This window comes from Sinohyriopsis cumingii, chromosome 5, assembly GCF_028554795.1.
Source record: "Sinohyriopsis cumingii isolate HCF-2022 chromosome 5, ASM2855479v2, whole genome shotgun sequence".
NCBI classification, from domain to species: Eukaryota; Metazoa; Mollusca; class Bivalvia; order Unionida; family Unionidae; genus Sinohyriopsis; species Sinohyriopsis cumingii.
Window position 1 is genome coordinate 136,923,232 of NC_142965.1, and position 19,209 is coordinate 136,942,440.

Genomic DNA, 19,209 nt, shown 5'->3' on the forward strand with positions numbered 1-19,209 from the left:
TTTCTTAATTTCCAAAATGTCCCTATAAGTGATCAGTCCAGTACAGTCGGTTCAAAGCTGTTTTAAACAACACCTTCTGATATACAGGAGAGCACAAGCACTGATGTCTTTATTTCCTTTATACCATTGTGTGGGGTCATCTATTAAAACCATAATGATCGCTAATATTACATGCGAGTATCATTAACTTTACAACTACATGTTTGAGGTGGTCATTTAAACTATTATTTTGAATGTTTTTCAGTTTTTGGTTAGGTGTTGTAAACTAAAAGAAATAAATTGTTTTAGTCATTCTTGATTAATACTTTTACTTTTTGTTAATTACAATAAGTAATCTAGGTATGCCTATCAGTTTAAGCTGTGTTGATTTGATGTCCTATGGCCAGATTGCATTGTGCCATAACCAAAATGTGTGCATGTATGTGTAAACCTTAACCTTTGGTTCTGATAGCCACTTGATGTCCTATGACTTGAATGCATTGTGCCATAACCAAAATGTGTGCATGTATGTGTAAACCTTAACCTTTGGTTTTGGTAGCCACTTGAAGTCCTGTTGCCAGAAAGCATGGTGTAATGACCAAAATGTGTAAAGTTTAACCTTTGGTTTTGGTAGCCACTTTAAGTTCTAAGGCCTGAATGCATAGTGTTAAGACCAAAATGTGTGCATGTATGTGTAAACCTTAACCTTTGGTTCTGGTAGCCACTTGATGTACTATGACCTGAGTGGATGGTGTAATGACCAAAATGTGTACATTCATGTGTAAACCTTAACCTTTGGTTCTGGTAACACTTGATCTGTAAGATGCTATGAAGAGGTGTTTGATATAAATTATTATAACTTACTGCAAAGTAGACAAATAAATGAATTGATGGAAAAGATGCTGATTCTGCTTATTCTTTGTGTTGCAGTGGGATGTAAGAGATGAGGAAATCAACACAGTCAAGAGACAGTATGAGGATGTTGAGTGGCTGCATCACCTGCTTGTTACATATAATAACACAGATGGAGTTATTGTAGGCATTACATATCACCTGTTTGTTACATATAATAACACAGATGGAGTTATTGTAGGCATTACATATCACCTGCTTGTTACATATAATAACACAGATGGAGTTATTGTAGGCATTATACATCATCTACTTGTAACATATAATAACACAGATGGAGTTATTGAATGCATTAAATATCACCTGCTTGTTACATATAATAACACAGATGGAGTTATTGTAGGCATTATACATCATCTTCTTGTAACATATAATAATGTAGATGGAGTTATTGTAGGCATTACATATCACCTGCTTGTTACATATAATAACACAGATGGAGTTATTGTAGGCATTACACATCACCTGCTTGTTACATATAATAACACAGATGGAGTTATTGTAGGCATTACACATCACCTGCTTGTTACATATAATAACACAGATGGAGTTATTGAATGCATTACACATCACCTGCTTGTTACATATAATAACACAGATGGAGTTATTGTAGGCATTATACATCATCTACTTGTAACATATAATAACACAGATGGAGTTATTGAATGCATTACATATCACCTGCTTGTTACATATAATAACACAGATGGAGTTATTGAATGCATTACACATCACCTGCTTGTTACATATAATAACACAGATGGAGTTATTGTAGGCATTATACATCATCTACTTGTAACATATAATAACACAGATGGAGTTATTGAATGCATTACATATCACCTGCTTGTTACATATAATAACACAGATGGAGTTATTGAATGCATTACATATCACCTGCTTGTTACATATAACAACACAGATGGAGTTATTGTAGGCATTACATATCACCTGCTTGTTACATATAATAACACAGATGGAGTTATTGTAGGCATTATACATCACCTGCTTGTTACATATAATAACACAGATGGAGTTATTGTAGGCATTACATATCACCTGCTTGTTACATATAATAACACAGATGGAGTTATTGTAGGCATTATACATCATCTTCTTGTAACATATAATAATGTAGATGGAGTTATTGAATGCATTACATATCACCTGCTTGTTACATATAATAACACAGATGGAGTTATTGTAGGCATTATACATCATCTACTTGTAACATATAATAACACAGATGGAGTTATTGAATGCATTACATATCACCTGCTTGTTACATATAATAACACAGATGGAGTTATTGTAGGCATTATACATCATCTACTTGTAACATATAATAACACAGATGGAGTTATTGAATGCATTACATATCACCTGCTTGTTACATATAATAACACAGATGGAGTTATTGTATGCATTATACATCATCTACTTGTAACATTTAATAACACAGATGGAGTTACTGTAGGCATTATACATCATCTACTTTTAACATATAATAATGTAGATGGAGTTATTGAATGCATTACATATCACCTGCTTGTTACATATAATAACACAGATGGAGTTATTGAATGCATTACATATTACCTGCTTGTTACATATAATAACACAGATGGAGTTATTGTAGGCATTATACATCATCTTCTTGTAACATATAATAACACAGACGGAGTTATTGTAGGCATTACATATAACCTGCTTGTTACATATAATAACACAGATGGAGTTATTGTAGGCATTATACATCATCTTCTTGTAACATATAATAATGTAGATGGAGTTATTGAATGCATTACATATCACCTGCTTGTTACATATAACACAGATGGAGTTATTGTAGGCATTATACATCATCTTCTTGTAACATATAATAATGTAGATGGAGTTATTGAATGCATTACATATTACCTGCTTGTTACATATAATAACACAGATGGAGTTACTGTAGGCATTATACATCATCTTCTTGTAACATATAATAATGTAGATGGAGTTATTGAATGCATTACATATCACCTGCTTGTTACATATAATAACACAGATGGAGTTATTGTAGGCATTATACATCATCTTGTAACATATAATAATGTAGATGGAGTTATTGAATGCATTACATATCACCTGCTTGTTACATATAATAACACAGATGGAGTTGTTGTAGGCATTACACACCACCTACTTGCTACATACTACAATGTAGATGGAGTTATTGAATGCATTACACTTCACCTACTTGCTACATACTACAGTGAAAATGGAGTTATTGAATGCATTGCACTTCACCTACTTGTTACATACAATAATGTGGGGCCCCAAGTGACAGAGTGGTCTAAAATGTTCACCGTTATGGATCACTGCCATTTCACCTCTGTCAGCATGGGTTTGAGTCTTGGGCTCGGTCATTGTGGGTATGTGAGAAAGCTTGCCGGTAGCTTCTCATGGGTTGGTGGTTCTTTCCAGGGTTTTCCCTGGCTTCTTCCTCCACCATTTATACTGGCTGCCATGTATAGCCTATCTTGTGCTTAAAAATGGTGTTAAATCCTATAGCAACAACAAGAACAACATACAATAACATAGATGGAGTTATTGAATGAATTGCACATTACCTACTTGTTACATACAAAAATTATATGGAGTTATTGATTGCATTACACATCATCTACTTGTTAAATACAATTATGTAGATGGAGTCATTGAATGCATTTCACATCACCTACTTGTTACATGCAATAATGTAGATGGATTGTAGACATTACACATAATCTCCTTGTTACATACAATAATGTAGATGGAGTTATTGAGTGCATTTGACATCACTTTGTTGTTACATACAATAATTTTGATGAAGTTATTGTAGGCATTAAACATCATGTGAAGTACATTAATAATGTTCCTACCCCAAAAAATAAAAGTTTTCACTCTGTCTACAAATGGGACTATTGCTAAAAGATAAAATATCACTTATACCTCTTTCTCATTACCTGTTTCCTCTTGAAACTTGTTCAGTTTCAAATCCTGTCATTTTCTGCCTTTAGTTTTGTCACAGCATCTGTTTTTGTATCAGTCTATAACTGTCTTGCTTTTGTTATATCTTCACCCTCCTATACTGTCATGATTGAGAGAAAAACAATGGTCATCAGCAAAAAAAGAAAATGATTTTTATAACTTAGATTGCAGCTATTATGACTTCGGGCCAAATACAAATGCTATAATAATAATAATAATAATAATAATAATAATGAGGACTTTGTATAGCGCCTAATCTTTAGAAGCTCTAAGCACTTTACAACATTAGACAACACCTATAAGATAAAAAACATATAATAATATAATTACAAAAACAAACACCATGAAATTAGAAAAACATTAAAAAATGTAAAAAATACATGCTGAGAATATTTCAGGTAGGAAACATTAGTCAAATATACTTATAGTAATTTTTATATCTGATAATGAGTCAAATATAATTATAGTAATTTTTATATCTGATAATGAGTCAAATATAATTATAGTAATTTTTATACCTGATAATGAGTCAAATATAATTATAGTAATTTTATATATCTGATAATGAGTCAAATATAATTATAGTAATTTTTATATCTGATTCCAGGCTGAACAAAAAGTCAATTATCTGATAAGAAGACATACATGAGAATACACAAATATGCTTGATAACATGCCAAAGCAACTTTTTTATTGTAATAACCAGGTATAAAAGTAGATGCAATGGTTTATCAGTGATTCATATTTTCCATTGCCAAATACTGCATTTCTTACTGATGTAGGACTGTTGAATTTTATCAAACTATCAGTCCTTTCAAACAAATATTTTTTCAATCTCTTTATATGCATTATATATTCACGAAAATGTTTATATAAAAAAAATTATGAGTACAAAGCATATAAGATGTAGAAAATATTTTTGTATGTTGTATTGCAGATTCCCCCTCTCCCTCCAAGACCAGAGGCAGATGCCAAATCAGCTGAATCCAAGTCTAAGAAACAGTTGGGTAGTGACACTAAGTTCATCATGCCTGATGAATTCAGCAAGGAGTCTAGGATTATAGAAAAGTAGGTTTATCTAGCAGATAATGATTTACATGTCAAAATACAATGTCTCATGCTAAAAACACACTTTTTGACCCCTAAAAACCCAGATATGGTTGTGTTTTGAAAAACACAAATTTTCAGTAATTTAAAGGGAAAATTTAAGAAGAAAAACAGAAAGGGGATTGAGTGAAGCTTTTTCAGACCATCAGTGTCGTCAACAATCCTGCTTAGAACCCATGCACATGGTTCATATGGTCTTTGAAGGTCTTTGACAGTTTGGGAAAAATGAGGTAGACTTTTCAAGGCCTTGAAAGTTTGGGAAAATCGAGCAGATTACCCTGAGGTCTTTAAAAGATTTTGAAAATTGAAATAAACCCAGACATTTTAATTTCTTTCCATAATCACAAATAAAATTGTTCAAGGTTGTTAGATTTGGATGTAGTCATGTTTTCCTAGTTTCTTTCTTCTGATGACCCATTCAGTTTCATTTCATCAATAAAAAATGTAGTATTTTGCATTCATTGTTTTATCATATAACATAACTTGTATATAAAATGTTTGCGAAAATAGGTCTTGGAAATCTATGTTTGTGGTTTTTGAAAGTTTGGGAAGAGTCTTTGAATTTATCATTCAGAATTCTATATGAACCTTGATGCAGAATATCCACTGGTCAGTTTGTACAGCTGAGTATCATATAGACAATTAAAGGTTAATGGGGTAAACCACCATTTCCTACTACTTGATTGGCTGAGAATAGTTAGGGTGATGCCATACGAAGTCCATTGATCACTGCAGTGTGACAGCCTTTAGGCTAATTTGCATAGGTAAAGTACACTAAGTGGAACAATCCAGTTTTTGTGAATTTAGGTTAATCATAGAGATTTGTGTTAAAGAACAAAGTTACTATATGTCATTGTCCTGAATGAAAATGTTTAAGCCATCTTTGTTGAAATTTTTTTTTGAAGTTTGTGATCAGCAGCAGTCTTTCTGTGAAATTTGGTTTTACTCCATTATTAAATGCAGGCCATGATTATTTCAGTTGATGGAATAGTTTACAAGTGCTATTCATATTTAAAGACAAAATATTGCAATTTAGCTGTGATGAAGACAATGATGAGCCATCTACAAAGTGACCAAAGCCAAGCAAATTTAGATTTCAAAATTCCAGGAGCTTTACCTCATGAATCACAGCAGCAAGGGAGAGTACTGTATTTTCTCCTTCAAATATGTTCCCTGATCACATTAACGTTAGGGATATAAGCCTGCTACTTCTTGAATCCAGCCCTACTAAAAGACGAAAATTTGTCTTTTCGGTCTATCTCATATAGACCAAAGGGCAATAACTCTTGCCCCTTACCTCCCCTTGCCACCGCCAGGTGTCACTAGTTTTTAAGCTTTGCTTGTACGGATAACACATACATTATACCTCCAAACAATCCAAGCCATCTTAGCGTTAAATTGGACCATCCGAAGTTAAATTTGGATTTATTGTGTTGGACAATCATTCTTCTACAGGCTGTATACATTATTTTAACAATTTTTCTCAAAATTGAGTGACTTTGTCACCCTTACGGATTTCATTTACTGAAGACCATGTTACACACGCTATCGCGGAACTCGTTTTGTCAATTAAGAGTTAACGCGACACTGACTAATTTCGCTTACTCCGTTAGTATTAATAACACACTGAATTGCTAATTTGTGCTTTGTTTTCTTTTCTTGTGTTGTTTCAGTAGAAATGTCAACCAAATGCATGAAATGCAAAACGTTCAAAGCAAAAGAAGACAACCATGACTCTTGTATTGTATGTACCAAGTGTACATCATCTATACCATGCAGTGTGTGTAATACTTGGACAGAGCAAACATGGGCTGATGTAGTCCAGAAGGAGGCAAAAAGGAGGGATAGACGGAATAAGTCGAAGAAAGATAGCATTGATGTCCTCAGTATACATCCGAAGACAGCTTCCATTGCGAGCCTTGTGAGGGATGTTGGGGTCCCCCCTCCACCTAAAGTTCGTCGTTTGCAACCGTCAGCCACAGTAACATCAGCGGCAATGGAAGAAAATAATGTTGACAGGGTACAACAGTCCAACTTTGAACAGATGCGTTGTTTGGTCCAGGAAACGACGCAGCTATTGACATCAGGTCAGATATTACCCTTATTTCCCTCGCTCGCTTCCACAGCTTTTTCTGACTCTTTGGGGGAATGTTCCCCCAATTTTAGGCTGCCCAGTGGGCGTAAGTCCCCCGCATGTCCGAGCATGGCCTTCAGGCCTGTAAGTCAGGACGCATGGGGTTTTTACCGGATCCATCGGATCCATATCTTTATACAACCTCTACGTCACCGGCCGTCCAACTGTCCCAGCATGGGGACCCTATTGCTAAAACGGTCCGACCAAACATGACTTACGGGGATTTTAGTGATAAATCCGTCCGTCAAGCTGTACCGCTGGCAACATACCAATACCATGGCGGAGATTTTAGTGAGAAATCTGTCTGTCCAGCCAGGCCATTGGAGCAGCCGGTACCGGTGATAGCAGGACCATCGCCAACATTCAGACCGACCACAAGCCAGACAAACCAGCCGGCAGGGCCATCCGTCCATATGTTCACGGCTTATCCACAAGGGAGAGTTAGTGACAGTGTTAAGGATGACAGAATCGCATCATCTATGCCACCTGGTGTGCTCTATCCAGAAATGCAAGCTATTACAGAACACGACTCGGCACACAGTGAGGGTGACGAAACTCCTGCAAATCAGCCGTACACAGATCCAACCATGGAATGGACTGAGTTTAGCTTCAAGGCAGCAGTGGAAGAAATTTATAGAGTGTTGGCAATTTCAGAATGCCCTCCACCTCCTACTGCCACTCAAGACTACAAAGTTAAGGCATCTGTAGATCTTGACGGGGAGGAAGAGACGCCATCCTTCCGGCTCCTTACCCAGTCGGCAAAAATTAAGGAGATCAACGATCGTCTATCAGGACGAATAGGTGATCTGGGGAATGCTAAGGCGTTCTTTTCAGAAAGCCAAGTACCAGCGACGTTCTCGGGTCGCTGGTACAAAACTCATTCAGACGCCTTCAGTACGGATCTTCCGGCCCTGGACAAAACTATGGCAGCAGTTCACATGTCCGCTCCACTGTTATACAAAGTGGACAAAAATGTGTTCCATGCCACGTCAGAGCTAGTCTGGAACGTAGTCGCTACATCTTCAATGTTAGACTTGGCTTCATTAGCCATTTTCCGACTCACAGAAAAATCCGACAATGACCACGCTTGGGAAGCGGCGGCCCGGATTGCTAGAGTTATTAACAGGGCAGCTCACCATTCCATGGCTAATGCGTTGACTGCTTCTGCCAACTTAGAACTGATACGATGTGACACATGTCTGCGGTCCACGTCACTCAAGCCCCATCATACTCCGGCTTTACGGATGACTCTGTTTGGCTCGCCTTTACTCTTTGGAGGAAAAATTGAAGAAGTTCAGAAGCAGGCAGCTCAGGAACTGCCCCTCCAACTTGCCGCCCAACCCTCGCAGGTGTTTAGAAAAATCAGCCCCTGCAACAGCGGAGGGATGATTGGCGGACCAGGGACAAGGGATCCTTACAATCAAATGTGCAGTATAGATCCCAACCCAATGCCAGGAGACAACAGTCTAATCAAGCTAGGAGGCAACAATACAGAGGTGGTAAGAAACAAAGTTTCTCCGTCTTCAAGCCTCCTAACTCTAAAAATTGACATACCCTCTCCACCACCCGCGGACAGCCTACCTGTGGGCGGCCGCCTCCTGCAATTTCAGGACCACTGGACCATCTTTTTTTCTCAGAACGATTGGGTGATCCAGGTCATTTAGGAGGGACTTTGGATTTCATTTATCCAACCCCCTCGGGAGAAGGATACCTTTCTACAACAGGAGATACGGTCGCTCATAGGAAAACAGACGGTGGAGATTGTGAAAAAACCGCAATCGCCGGGGTTTTATTCCAAGCTGTTTCTTATCCAGAAGGCAAACGGCAAGTTGAGGCTGATCATCGACCTGAGTCGCCTCAACCAATACATTTTACCACCGAAATTCAAGATGGAAACGGCGAGATCAATCCGTCTTTCCATCCAGCAAGATGGGTATGCCGTCAGTCTAGATATGACCAACGCATATTTTCATGTCCCTATCCACCCCACGTCACGGAAATTTCTTCAATTCGCTTAAACCGCGACGCGGTTTATCAGTTCCAGGTCCTACCCTTTGGCCTCAACATAGCCCTTGGGCTTTTACCAAGGTTATGGATTGCGTCATCACCCTGTTCCGCTTGACTTCATCTACAGGGACGGCAGTGTACTTGGACGACATCCTCCAGAAACATATGGTAAGTTCAATTCTGCTAAAAGACAGAAACGATCTTTTAGCACTTTTAGATCATCTAGGCTTTCTCGTGAACTGGAAAAAGTCCGATCTCCGTCCATCTCAGTGTTTTGTCCATCTGGGTATGGAGTTTCTCACCGATCTGAATCTGGTACGGCTTCCTCGCATTCGCATAATCCAGATCGTCGAACTCGTCGAGTCCGTTTCCAACAGGACGTGGATTTCAGCGAGAGAATTCTTGCAACTCCTCGGATTATTCAATGCGGTGGCGGACTTGATCCCGCTTGGCCATCTTTTTATGCGTCCCTTACAAATAACGTTACTGGCACAATGGCGCCCCTTTTCAAATCCCCTCAATCAAACAATAATGATCACGCCCGTGATACGATCATTCGTGAGTCAGTGGCACAACCCCGGTTGGCTGTCCACGGGGATTCCTCTGGAGATGCCCCAAGCGGAGATAACGGTATGTGCCAATGCCAGTACCTATGGTTGGGGTGCCCACCTGTTGCCAGACTTCGCTACAGTCAGCGGCACGTGACAGCCAGGGGAGAGGCCTCTCCACATCAACCTTTTAGAAATGAGGGCTGTCATCAATGCCTTTCATTTCTGGAAAGATCAACTCTCAGGAAAAACTGTCCTCATTATGTCAGACAACTCTGTGGTGGTGACTTACCTCCTCAAACAAGGGGGCACCAAATCACCAGATCTGTGCTTTCTGATCTGGCAGTTTCTACATTGGTGCAACAACCTCCACATCAACGAACAAATCAGACACATTCCCGGCAGACTCAATGTCTTGGCTGACACTCTATCCAGGAAAGGTCAAGTCATTTACACGGAATGGTCACTCCATCAATCAGTCTTTCTTCGGATTTGCACACTTTGGGGGCATCCGATGATCGATCTTTTTGCGACAAGGTGGAATCACATGTTGCCCACCTTCGTCTCTCCGGTTCCAGACCCAGAGGCTTGGGCTGTGGACGCTCTGTCAATCAGCTGGGAGGGGTTGTGGGCATTCACCTACCCTCCCATGGTTTTGGTACCAAAAATAATCCATAGGTTAAGGGGTCAGAACTGTCGGATGATTCTGATTACCCCTCTCAGATGGAACAAGTCCTGGGTCACCGATCTACTCGATCTAGCGATAGATCTACCCAGGAAGATGCCAACCAGCCCAAATCTTCTCAAACAACCGCGGTCACGGGTGTTCCACCCCTGCCCGGACTGTCTTCTTCTTCATGATTGGCTCTTGTTCGGGCAGCCTTGCGAGACAAACAATTTAACCTTCGATTATGGAGAGAATCTCAAGAGCAAGAAGGCCCTCCACTCTGAAGGCTTACGAGGGAAAGTGGTGTGTTTTCAGGGACTGGTGCCATATCAATAACATCGTCCCTTTGAGTGTCTCAATCCCTCAACTGGCCAACTTTTTTCTTTGGCTTTTCGAGGAGAAACAGTTGGCCCAAATTACTATCAAAGGCTACCGCTGCATGATATCAGACACATTCCACCATCATAGTAGATGTGATATTGGGCATAACAAAGACCTATCAGATGTTTTAGCCAATTTTGATTTCAATCGAGCAAAATCCCTCACCCTGTTTCCAAAATGGAATCTGTCCTGGGTTTTAACATGGTTCATTTCAGACAAATTTGAACCTTTAGCCCACACTTCGTTAAACTACTATCATACAAAACATGTTTCTTGATAGCCTTAGCTTCAGCATGCAGGGTGAGCAAGTTACATGCCCTTTCCAGTGACCCGAACTTTCTTCAGTTCAGATCAGATGGTTCGTTGGTCCTCCTGACGCAACCAGGCTTTGTAGCCAAAAATAGGTTACCATCCATTGGCAATCAAAGAATCGTCATTCACTTGCTCTCTTCCATAGATAAGTCAAGAGCAGCAGCCATGCAAGATCCTGTTCATGCACTCAAGCACTATTTAAAACACACAGAGTCGTATTGGGACACACGTAAGCGCCTCTTTCTTCCGGTCAAAGCTGGTAAACGGGATATCACCCCTCAAGCCCTTGCTTCATGGCTGAAGTGGGTTATACGCTCAGCGTACTCTGAGGTCTCACAAGATCAGAGTTGCCTCATGAAGATTACGGCTCATGAGATTAGAGCAATCTCAGCGAGCCTGGCATTTGAACGCAATGTTTCGATCCGTGATATAATAGAAGCTGTTGGCTGGCATGCAGATTCAACCTTCTCCAGTTTTTATCTCAGAGATTTGGCTTCGCAGAGGCAAACCTTGAATCTGGTAGGTCCAGTGTCGGCAGCCCAGATGACCACCAGACCCATTTAAAACAATCAGCACAGCCTATCAGCTTCGCTGGATTCGCCAGTGAAATTTCGTAGATAAGAAGATTTCAATAACTATCTTCTTAACCATATATAAGGGTCACATATCACGTGACCCTAGGCTGTGTTGCTGATGAAATTAGGAGAACGGGTTATCGTTCAAATGGGGAATCCAGCCATCATTCCCTAGAAGGTACCCGGGGTGGAGGTAGGATGCTCAGCATTCCCTCCTCCTATTACTTATTCTCCTAACGTTAATGTGATCGGGGAACGTATTTGAAGGAGAAAGCAAATTTTTAGTAAATTGTGTTTCTCCGAGAATACTTACCCGATCACATTATTTAAAAACCCTCCCAACCACCCCACTATGCGAGCATCCTCTTATAATATATATTGCTCAGCTTAAAAAACTAGTGACACCTGGCGGTGGCAATGGGAGGTAAGGGGCAAGAGTTATTGCCCTTTGGTCTGTATGAGATAGACCGAAAAGACGAATTTTCGTCTTTTAATAGGGCTGGATTCGAGAGGTAGCAGGCTTATATCCCTAATGTTAATGTGATTGGGTAAGTATTCTCGGAGAAACACAATTTACTAAAAATTTGCTTTTTGGGCATATGCTGCAAATATGGACATTAGTCATTCTGGGTGTATGACATCCATTGACAAAGTAACACCACTCAGCATATTTGAAACTCATTATAGCAATGCTGATGCAGAATGATCATTTTCTGTCATGAGAAAAATTCTGCATGAGTGCAAAGATGAACACACTTGATATCTGCATTACAATTGATTCTCTTGCTGGACTATTAAGAAGAACAAAGACTGCATCTTATTATGAAAGTATTCCACTCTCCGATGGATTTTAAAGATACAAACAGCCACCTCCCACTTGCCAGTAACAGACACTGGTCTTCCAGAATTTTACAGTCGGTTCTTGTCTCTGTAGCAGAAATGATCTCATTTTTAGGTCAGTGTCAGTTACATCAAACACATATATCCACAGGTGTCCAGATTAATTTGCATTGTACTGCCAATCATTTTGAAGAATGTTATTTTGTCTGTCAATTGGTGTTAAATTTATTGACAGGTTTAAAGAAACATAGATTTAGCAAAATATTCAGAACTTTTCAAATACCTAACCGGTACTCTTTTTTTGTCCCACAGTCTTAACATGGGTGGTAACTTTAAAAAAATATTTTTGTGGCAGTGTTATCTTTAAGCCATTTTTGTTATCAGTATGGATGTGCATTGTGATATGACATAATTTTATACATTATAAAGTCATTCATCATACTTATTATGTTCATGAATGAGGTAATGTATGAAGCGTGATAAAGAATACAAAGAACTTAATTTTGTAGAATTTGTAAATTATTTCTTTTAGTAATGTTAATGGATCCCTTAATTGGAGACTAATCATAAATTAGAATGTATAATAAACAGGTTATTATATACACACTATCTTGCGTGGGCTAATAATTGTTTTGGTTTTTGATAACTTTTTCTAGTAAGCTGCATAGCAGAATTTGACTACATTTGACAATAATTCTAGCTTGAAAGCCCTATCTTGTTGATCACCCATGAAAAATGGTCACCTGTCCTAAGAGAAAAATAACTACATTTAGACATTTCTGTGTCCAAAAAGTCACTGAATAACATTTGAGCAACTTTTACAGAAAGCACATCATACAGATGATGCTGATGTGCCATTAAATATGGATAAGTTATAAAAAATTAGAGGACCCTCTAAATGTGTGTCATCCACAGCATTTGAAATTTCTCCAAAAGCATCCTACTGCTATAAATTTCATGGCAGACTACCAGTACTCTTGCATTTGCCTATTAGGCACATGTCACTCAGGTAAGTGATATCAGGCCCACTTTTGCCTTTGTCACTCACGTAAGTGATACCAGGCCTATTTTTGCCTTTGTTATACATGTCACTCAGATGAGTGATATCAGGCCCACTTTTGCCTTTGTTACACATTCGGCCTACATGTAATTCTGAGAATTAAAAATAATTGTTTTAAAAATTAAAAATACATTTTGAAAAAGTTATCATTTTGTGTACTTTATAAAGAAAAGTTCTTTATGTTTTAAATAAATCATTGGCTGAATGTGGTACATTGGTTGAATGTAGCACTTTGGCTGAATGTGGCACATTGGTTGAATGTAGCACTTTGGCTGAATGTGGCACATTGGTTGAATGTGGCACATTGGTTGAATGTAGCACTTTGGCTGAATGTGGCACATTGGTTGAATGTAGCACTTTGGTTGAATGTGGTACATTGGTTGAATGTAGCACTTTGGCTGAATATTGCACATTGGTTGAATGTGGTACATTGGCTAAATGTGGTACATTGGTTGAATGTAGCACTTTGGCTGAATGTGGTACATTGGTTGAATGTGGTACATTGCCTGAATTTGGTACATTCATCGAATATGGTTCTTTGGCTGGATATGTCTCATCGATTGAATGTAGTGCATTGGCTGACTATGGCACATTGGTCAAATGTAGCACATTGGTTGAGTGTGTACATTGGTTGAATATGGAACACTGGTTGAATGTAGTACATTGGTTGAATGTAGCACTTTGGCTGAATGTAGTACATTGGTTGAATGTAGCACTTTGGCTGAATGTGGTACATTGGTTGAATGTAGCACTTTGGCTGAATATTGCACATTGGTTGAATGTGGTACATTGGCTGAATGTGGTACATTGGTTGAATGTAGCACTTTGGCTGAATGTGGTACATTGGTTGAATGTGGTACATTGCCTGAATTTGGTACATTCATCGAATATGGTTCTTTGGCTGGATATGTCTCATCGATTGAATGTAGTGCATTGGCTGACTATGGCACATTGGTCAAATGTAGCACATTGGTTGAGTGTGTACATTGGTTGAATATGGAACACTGGTTGAATGTAGTACATTGGTTGAATGTAGCACTTTGGCTGAATATTGCACATTGGTTGAATGTAGCACTTTGGTTGAATGTGGTACATTGGTTGAATGTAGCACTTTGGCTGAATATTGCACATTGGTTGAATGTGGTACATTGGCTAAATGTGGTACATTGGTTGAATGTAGCACTTTGGCTGAATGTGGTACATTGGTTGAATGTGGTACATTGCCTGAATTTGGTACATTCATCGAATATGGTTCTTTGGCTGGATATGTCTCATCGATTGAATGTAGTGCATTGGCTGACTATGGCACATTGGTCAAATGTAGCACATTGGTTGAGTGTGTACATTGGTTGAATATGGAACACTGGTTGAATGTAGTACATTGGTTGAATGTAGCACTTTGGCTGAATGTAGTACATTGGTTGAATGTAGCACTTTGGCTGAATGTGGTACATTGGTTGAATGTAGCACTTTGGCTGAATATTGCACATTGGTTGAATGTGGTACATTGGCTGAATGTGGTACATTGGTTGAATGTAGCACTTTGGCTGAATGTGGTACATTGGTTGAATGTGGTACATTGCCTGAATTTGGTACATTCATCGAATATGGTTCTTTGGCTGGATATGTCTCATCGATTGAATGTAGTGCATTGGCTGACTATGGCACATTGGTCAAATGTAGCACATTGGTTGAGTGTGTACATTGGTTGAATATGGAACACTGGTTGAATGCAGAAAAGAACATCCATCTACACTGAGCAAATGTGATGTTTCTTTACCATTTAGGTCAAAAGTAAAATTGCAAATTTGTATTATCCTCATGTTTATTAATCAGTAAAGTATTGAATAGCAGCATTTTTGTTGAAGTAAACACAGTATCTCAAAATGGTTCAAGAATAATTGTGGCTAAAAAAATAATACATGTTGTTCTGAGACAAATTTACAAATCTCACATGGAAAAAATCTGTCAGTTATCTACTGCATTAGATTGTTTTCAACATGAAAAGGACCTTTTCAGGATCATAAATACTCTTACTCTTCTGAGTTTAGAAATGTGCGCAAAATGTTTTGATTGTCAAGACTGCATTAGAAATCAAATATTTTTTGTGTGCATTAAAAGATTAATCATAGGTCCTAAAATTATCATTACAGAAACTAGAGTAGTAACTTTCTTTTTTCAGATATCTCCAGTTAATGATAGCACATGAAGTCTTTGGAAAAGATAAAAATCTTGAAACCTTCTTGTGTGAAGAAAAGGTAATTCAGTCTTATATTGAGGTCTTTATTGTGGCATTGTTTTGTTTAAAACACCTAGAGCCAGAGCCATCATAAGGGGTTGCAAAACGGGTAACCACCCAGGGCACCAAGTCAGGGGAAGGGCACCATTGCTATATGCTTTTTCAAGTGGTGGATGTGTTGCTTCATCCAGTGCAAACTTGCAATGGGCCCCTCCTAGAGCAGATGTTTTGTTGCTGTGAATAATCATCAAAGTTGTCATAAAGATCAAATTTAATGCATATTATTTACAGTTGTTGCCTCAGTCATTTTTTTAAACCTCGTGATTATGGTACTAGCCATCCATGCATTAATAAATAGTGAATGCATGTATCTTATCACTCAGCAACATTAAGGATGGGTTTGTTTCTAGGGTTTGGTATATGGGTGGGTGGGGCATTTTATGGCAACACTGAAGGTTATGATCATGTTCCCAGGCAAGTAAAGTAAAGTTTCTTGCCCAAAGGATTCACTCTGGTTGCCAATCCAGGCTGGTCCAATGATGGGAAATCAACCTACATTTTTGGGTTCAAATCCTACCTTTGGATCAACCAGACTTGGCTATTGTGATGTGTCCTTGTGCAAGGCATTTTACTCCAGTTGCCTTGGCACTAAATAATGTGTGTTACTGTGTAGCACACCAAAACCCAACTAAATCAAACCCAACTGGTCACAAGCCCAACACCATAATCACTGAGCCACTGCAACCTATTTTCAAGATAGAGACTTCAAAACCTGTAATATGATATGGGGCATTTTTGAAGATAGATAGGGAGATTGGAGTATTTCATTCTTGCTCTAGTGAAGGAACTGGACATGAAATTGTAACATTGTATTCTATTTGCCAAGATGCATGTTACATTTATATATTGACAGTGATTCTATTGTTAAAAACAAAAATTAAAAGTGATAAAGAATTAGATGTTTTTAGCTAAATTATCAAAATTTTCATTTCAGAACTAAGTCATTTACAACATTTTCCATGTGTTTTATGTAGTAATGTGTGTCATAAGCAACAAATTCTTGTTAATTTCACCTATTTTATCCATGAATTTTTAATATATTTGCTATGGGCAGCACTGATTTAATATATGTTATTTATGTCATTCAAAATTGAAATTTTTCAATCACATATTTATTTTTACTTAATGTTTTTTGTTAGGCTCAAATCAACAAGTTTAGATAGTGTTATAGATGGCTTATCTAGACTAGAAATGTCAAACTGCTTATTTCAGCATGCAGTACAGTAAAACCTGCCTTGAGACACCCTCCCCTCCCCTTTTACCATAAAAAAGTAGTCTTATAAGACAGTTTGTTGGTTTATGTAGGTCATCACATTATACAACACAAATGATCCATAAATTAAGCATCTGGTGATAAATAACAGGTTGTTTCCCCCTAACAGTTTTCTTTTAGGTCAGGATTACTGTTGCAGGTTATCTGTCAGAAATTAAAAGGTGTATTATTTACCTGAATCTGTGTGAATGTTACAGGCACCGGAGCACACAAAGATAAATATGGGCCTTTTGGGTCGATTGTCAACATCTGTAGAAAAAGCCAGGAAAGGACAACATAGGGTAAGAAATCAGTCAGTGATTACTAAACTGTATCTGTTCATTCTTTAGCTATATGTATATTCCATGGTACAAATTCAAAATTTGCTTTTATGAAAAGCTGTAATTCATTTTCCATGTTAATACATTTTGTACATGGAAGTAACAAATTTGTATATAAGACTTACCTTCTATAAAAGTTGAATTTGAAGGTGTCATATGCACAAGACTTTGAATAACTTTGAAACCATTTTGTCTCTATCTAGTTTCAAGGAATTGAAAGACTCGTAAGTATGTGACATTCAAAATAGCTTGTTCATCATATGTCTAAAATATGCATTTAAATATATTTTGATGATGTAAAGGCTATTGCTAAGTTTTTAGGACTGAGTAAGAACATGGGTCTCAGTTAAACATTTGAGCATACCATACCAGATCATTGTTACACTTTGTTTTTAGCTTACATCAGCAAAGCACAGGAGTCTTAAGATATACCATGGGTGTCATGTGTATAGTCAACATCTTTGGTTGGTTAACACCAGAGTAAAGGTTTTGTTTTACTGCCGTTGCTGCTCCCTTTAGGTATTAATTTCTTCATAGACATGGATCAAGTCATTGAAAAGTAGGTCACATTGATCTACTGTTTGAATACATGTGACTTTGCTGTTAAAGGTTAATCCCAGAATAAAAGATATATGTTGTTTCTTCCTACAGCTATAGGCATTGTATTATCCCTAGAACATGATCCTTGCATCATTCTGAGTCACTCCAGTAGAAGATAGGTCACAGTGTCCTATTCATCTTATAATAAGTGTTAATTTTTTCTGTCTTCCTAGCAAATCTGCAGCTGTAGGCATTGTATTTATAGAACTATATCAAGGTGATTCTTCTTCAGATATGTTACCTGATTATAATATCATGATAGTACCAACCACTACCTCATAAATCCTGCCATTAAATTTTAGCTATAAAAGACCACAAAGTTGTCCTGTGACGTAGATGGGACTCCCCTTGGATGGTGGGATTGGCTCCGAATCCAGTCTATACTTCATTTACTAATTCTGATTGTGCTAGGAATTACACTCCTTTAAGGACCTTACAAAAATTCTGGATCAGGTGTTATTTGCCACAATAATGAGTGAGTTTTGGGGAGTTTTAACCATACATCTGTATTTCCATGTTGTGCATTTTATTAAGTTTTCTAACTTTATTAGAACAACTTATTTGTATGAGGTAAATGTTGATGCCATTTTGTTATACCTGCCCTGAGTACTAGAATGTTCGTTCAGTAATGTGTCTTTGATATCTGAGATCACTGTCGATTATATTACAGACCAGAAAGGTCATGCAGATAATTTCTGTAGACATTTATTTGTTCACTTGGGTTAACTTCATGCTAGGTTTATGAGACACTGTCAGTCACTGACTGTTTTATTTTACAGACCAGGATGGTCATGTAGGTTATTTTTAGAGACATTTTATATATAGTTCACTAGCATTCACTTCTCCGTAAGCTTATGTGATGCTTGACTGATTTCACCAGCTCTGGTCACTCATATGTTCATTCAAATAACATGTGCATGACCTATTATGTGACTTCTGTCACTCACTGTCTAATTTTACAGACTAGAAGTCATGACACATAATTTTGATTGGCATTTGCAGCGTTTATTAACATCCATTTTACAGTCAGAGTATGCGACATTAGACTGATTTCATCTGCTGAGGCTAGTTTTTGGTACTGTATTTACAGGTGTCAGCACAAAGGGCTGGACTAATTGCTTTCAGTTGAGAAGGAAGTCATTTTAAACTGGTTGGATATAATAATACTACATGTCTG

General features: G+C 38.0%; 1 protein-coding gene across 1 annotated transcript in view; it reads left to right on the plus strand.

The window, feature by feature from the left end:
• Positions 1-19,209, plus strand: part of LOC149800321 (sorting nexin-32-like) — a 67,469-nt gene that overhangs the window by 14,190 nt on the left and 34,070 nt on the right. The window contains exons 3-6 of the mRNA XM_089959908.1: positions 910-1,014; positions 4,847-4,977; positions 15,723-15,798; positions 17,310-17,393. Of these exons, the coding sequence (XP_089816034.1) occupies positions 910-1,014; positions 4,847-4,977; positions 15,723-15,798; positions 17,310-17,393 (396 nt within the window). The remainder of the gene's footprint in view (positions 1-909; positions 1,015-4,846; positions 4,978-15,722; positions 15,799-17,309; positions 17,394-19,209) is intronic.